Source organism: Penaeus monodon, chromosome 10, assembly GCF_015228065.2.
Source record: "Penaeus monodon isolate SGIC_2016 chromosome 10, NSTDA_Pmon_1, whole genome shotgun sequence".
NCBI lineage: Eukaryota > Metazoa > Arthropoda > Malacostraca > Decapoda > Penaeidae > Penaeus > Penaeus monodon.
This window is the reverse complement of record NC_051395.1, coordinates 22,929,397-22,934,396: the sequence shown is the minus strand read 5'-3', so window position 1 is coordinate 22,934,396 and position 5,000 is coordinate 22,929,397. Positions and strand designations below refer to the sequence as shown.

Genomic DNA, 5,000 nt, shown 5'->3' with positions numbered 1-5,000 from the left:
GGGTTGGCAGGTTGTGGGACCCAATGTCCACCTATGGGGTTCCCTTGGGATTTGCCCCTCAGGCCTCATGCTGGGTTGGCGCCAGCTACAGCAGAGGCAGGACGAGTAACTCTCATTCCTATCCTGCGCCCCAGCATTTGCCCTTGCTTGCTGGGTGGGAGGGACAGCACATATCCATATAATTCAGTCGTTGCTGGTGAGTTATCTGGGGGAGGAGGGCTGGCAAGGACGGTCATTAACCCCAGGGTGGCTGAGGGGCAGCAGCTACTACAGGGTGAGGGCGTGTCCACACGCTGGTGGATTACAGCTCTGTACCTCTGGGGACTCCTGCTGCTCCGAGATCCCCCACCGCAAGGTGCCCAGTTTCCATTGGTGGCCACGAGGAGAAGTCTCGATGATGGAGAGGCTATGAACAGGGGAGGCTTATGCAGAGCTGCTCTCTTTTTCGCACTAGGCAAGCCAGCGGTGGCAGCTGCAAGCGAGAAGGCATGCAAGCACTTAACACTATCAAGGCTACCACACCATCACTTCACATCAACCTGCACATGAAGCACCGACCCATACATATATATAAATATATATATATATATATATATATATATATATATATATATATATATATATATATATATATATATGTATATATATATATATATATATATATATATATATATATATATATATATATATATATTGTGTGTATGTGTTTATGTGTGTGTTTGTGTTTGTGTATACATAAATATATGTGTGTGTGTTCACACAAGGGGCAATCATTAAAGATTTCCCCTGACCCACTTCAGTTTATCCTAGGAGGCTGAAATTTCACGTGCATAATGATATTGATCTTTATAGATCATGTGTTGATATACAGTTCTTAATCTAATAACATGGTTTCTGTTATAGCATTGAAGGTACAGTGAGGTGTGAAAATGGAACGTGGAATATCGAGTAGTGATTAGGTTTTTATACTGGCATCGCCAGTTCAGGTCTGGTTGATATCTGTGGGAACAACTCCTATCCCGGCAACCCAAGTCTGTGATTGATGGTGTCATCCATCAAGTGGAAACTGCCATTTTGAAAGATCATCAAATTACTGTTCGTTAGCTAGCCCAAGATGTCCAGAAGCAGGAATGAGTCCATTGTTCCACGGCTCTTTTAGCCATGTGCCAAGAAAACCAGGACTCTTTTGACAGACTAATTATGCAGTATGATCCAGAAGCTAAGGCTCAGTCAAAACACTGGGAGCACTTTGACTCACCCCCCCCCCGCCCCCCCCAAAAAAAAATGTACGTGTCAGGCAATGTCATGCTCACAGATTTTGGGACCAGTCTGGAGTAGCGATGATGGATTTCTTGACAAAAGTACAACAGTTACAGGAGTTTACTTTGTTTCACTGCTATAGATATTGTGGGAGGTTATCAAAATCAAGAGGTTCGGAATGTTGACCAAAGGTGTCCGCCTACAGGACAACTCTCACATTGCCCAAATGAAAACGCGTTCCCGTGGCTACGACAGGCTTCCTCATCCTCCTTATTCTCCTTGCGCCATTTGACTTTCACCTCTTTTCCTCCATTTTTGAAGGGAAAACGTTTGCAAGATGTAAGATAATGATTTCTGAAGTCGGTTCATGGTTTCAAACGCAACCTGCAGATGAGCCAGGGGCTGCATAAAAACGACGGATAAGGATAAATCCGATATGTGAAGCTTAACCTCGCCCGGGCTATGCCATGAGGGGAGCCCGGCCTGTGTCGACTAATGCCGACTCGCTCACGTGTGTCAGCTGGTGCTGACTCGGCTGAACCTAGTCCTTGCCCGCCGTGGTGCCCAGCCACAGCAGTAACCTCCAGGCGACAATTGCAACTTCTCGCGCCTGGGCGGGGCGCGAACCGCCGACCCCTCGGATGAGCGGCGGACACGTTACCACTGTACTAGCCCGGAGGCTCAAAAAAAAAAAAAAAAAAAAAAAAAAAAAAAAAAAAAAAAAAAAAAAAAAAAACGACGGGAGAAGCGTGTCACTCTTGGTGGGACCTGTGTGGAGAAAGACTAATAACTGCATTACCATTATTGTTATGTTTAGTATTATTGATATAATAATAATTATTATTATTTCATTATCATTAATTATTATTATCATTATTATTATTACTACTATTTCATTATCATTAGTAGCAGTAATAATATCAATACTACTATCAAAAGTTATTACTATTGCTACCATTATCACTTTCTTTAGTTTGCTGTAATAATTACTTTTAACACTATCATATGATCCCACAGCTATTGCAGCTGCAGTTGGTACAAATGGTGGTAAAACAAAAATGATTAGCATTATTATCATATAAACATTCTGTTGACATCATTAATCAAACACGAAAAAAGTAGCGCCGTCATCTCTCCCATGTCTAAAATGAGGTAATAGCAAAATAACACACAGGATAAGATGGTAAAAGAAAATAGTCCCGTAAGCATTCCTATCTAATATAAATATAACAGCATTACAAGAAGAGATAATAACACGAAAAAATAACCCCGTAAACGTTCTCATGTATAATAGAAATATAATATTACCACACAAAGAAAAAATGACACAAACAAAGTAATTAATTAACCCCGTAACCTATCCGATATCTAAAAGAAAGAATAATCCAACACAAGATACAATATCACACAAAAAGAAAATAATCCCGTGGTCTCTGCCCCACGTCAGTAAAGGTGAATAAGCGACCTCGAGTGTTTGTTGTTGTACGAAGTGTCAAAGTCTGATCGATAACCTTTTTCACCATGGAAATTACCTTACCCAACGCGTCTATCACTCTGAAGGTATGAGTTAACAGCCATAGGTTTGTGGTGTTGTTCAATTGAATAGTTGGCTCTACAGTGATTTGTAATTTATTTAAGGAGTTGTCATCTGGTGATTGGTATTTGGTGTGATTATTTATTAGCGTTTTTTTTTTCATTCGATTTCGCCATGGGTTGTTTTACAAGGGTATTATGATGTGTATGTTATAAATACAGAGCATGTTATTTCCTAGTCCTTTTGTTGTGAAGAATTATATGATATTGAGATTTCACGATTTGATCTTTCAACTCCTTATTGTATGTTATGTTCCCCATTACCTTGTCCTTTTTTCAGCCAAATCTCCTTATAGAACTAAAGGTAAATTTCCAGTTTTAAACAGCCTTGGACTTTCAAAACAATTTTTTTAATACAATGTTTCACGTTTTTTGGAATGGAATGTTCCTTCATTGTTTAATACCATTATTATATAATCTCACATTTGGCTCTTGACAAGGGACATAACTTTTATTCCATGACATCAAAGTTGATAAAATGTGTAAGCATTGGCTTCCTACTGCATTTTTAGGAAGAATTACCATGATTTATTTACAGCAAAGTAGAACATAAACATTAAAAATATCTTCTAACATGTTTGTTCTAACTCTAATGGGAAAGAAGCCAAGTTCACCTATACAGTTACATTCCACAATTATGCAGCTATATCTTGGATTACCTTTTGCCTGAATGATGCACAAGACAAATGCATTAAATCATGATTTAAGAAAAGCAACTTTGAATAGGAAAATGTTTTTTGGAAGTTTCCTGATAATCCTGTCAAATTTATTCATAAAGCTTCATTACTCTTTGTGCAAACAGTAACATTATTATATTGAATAATGCAAAAAGTTATGCTCTTGATAGTAGTTCCATGTCGAGGGATCATTGTGATGTATGCAGATGTCATTGCTTTCAAGCAACAAACTTTTAACACATTTGAGCAACAGAGCTTGCTGTTCTTAGTGTTGACTAATGTCAAATAAGGTAACAGTTCAATATATACTTGCCATAATATGTAAGATGGAATTGATTTGCCTTTTTCCGAGTGCCAAATACTTCGGAGGCTGTGGCAGCTGCTTGATGCTCTGCAGCTTTAAATAATTATCCATCCTACGTATTTACAAATACTGTTAGCCTGATTTCATCACACACACTGTGATAGCACACCGAATCCATTTGTTGTGGTCATATGCACTGGAACTATCTCATCAAAAGGAATTGGGGCAGTCAGGGGTAGGTCCTTCTCTTTCTCATCTGAAGTGGGGTATGGCCAAGATGCTTACAAAAAAATGTTGTGGAGGAGCGAATCTTATTTTTGCTTAATACACAAACAATACCCAAAGTAATATAAATGTAGCTCACATATATCAACTGGTTCACCCTCTACTATCAGTAAAGCCACAGGGTAGGAATATATGGCTTTATCAAATGGTGTACATATCCGCGGTACTTTAATAGGCAGTTTGCATATCAGCTATTACTATGATGGTTTATGGTTTATTTAATTTATTGGGTGTATGATCACATCTACTGCCACAATTTCCCATTCTCATTCAATATCCTACAAGACCCTTAACTTGTCTGAGCTGTTATATTGGTGATGTATTTAATGAATTTTTTGTTTGTTACATTTGAATAATAATGCTCTAATCTGCACTGATGGTTATGATGTCCAAATACAGTTAATAACTTTCTCATAATCCCATACCTTCAAAAACCAATGACAAAGGCAAATTATATATTTGAAAGGTGAAAATGTAATCATTTTTATCACTCCAAAAACAACTGCAGTGCTGCTTTCGCATATATCATATCATTCTCCAATATTTACAGTTATCTGCTCTTTGGCAGAACACTGTGATGTAACAAAATATAGAGGTTCCTATTTAAAGTAAAATCTAAAATAACAATCATTTGTAGAGCTCACACTGCTTGCAATCTGATCTCCATTTTTAATTAGAATCAAATTTGCTATACATACCTATTACACACTTGGTACGATGTGAGTCATTATAGATATTTTCTGCAGTGCATTAGCTTTTGTAGCTAGCATATCACATGATTGCAACGTACAGTAAAATGTTTTAAAGCTATTGAGAGAAAATCATGCAGTAGTGTACAACATTTTCAAATTCCTGCACAATTTTTAAGATCCCTCCTGCCT

The 5,000-nt window shown here is 38.0% G+C and overlaps 1 protein-coding gene across 2 annotated transcripts in view; it reads left to right on the top strand.

Annotated features, from left to right (window-relative positions):
- Positions 1-2,690: 2,690 nt before the first annotated feature.
- The window catches only part of LOC119577943 (type-1 angiotensin II receptor-associated protein-like), a 14,843-nt gene continuing 12,533 nt past the window's right edge, over positions 2,691-5,000 (top strand). The window contains exon 1 of one of the 2 annotated variants that reach the window (XM_037925631.1): positions 2,691-2,820. In XM_037925631.1, coding sequence (XP_037781559.1) covers positions 2,782-2,820 — 39 coding nt within the window. In that variant the 5' untranslated portion in view covers positions 2,691-2,781. The remainder of the gene's footprint in view (positions 2,821-5,000) is intronic. The other variant, XM_037925632.1, reaches the window with a different exon arrangement.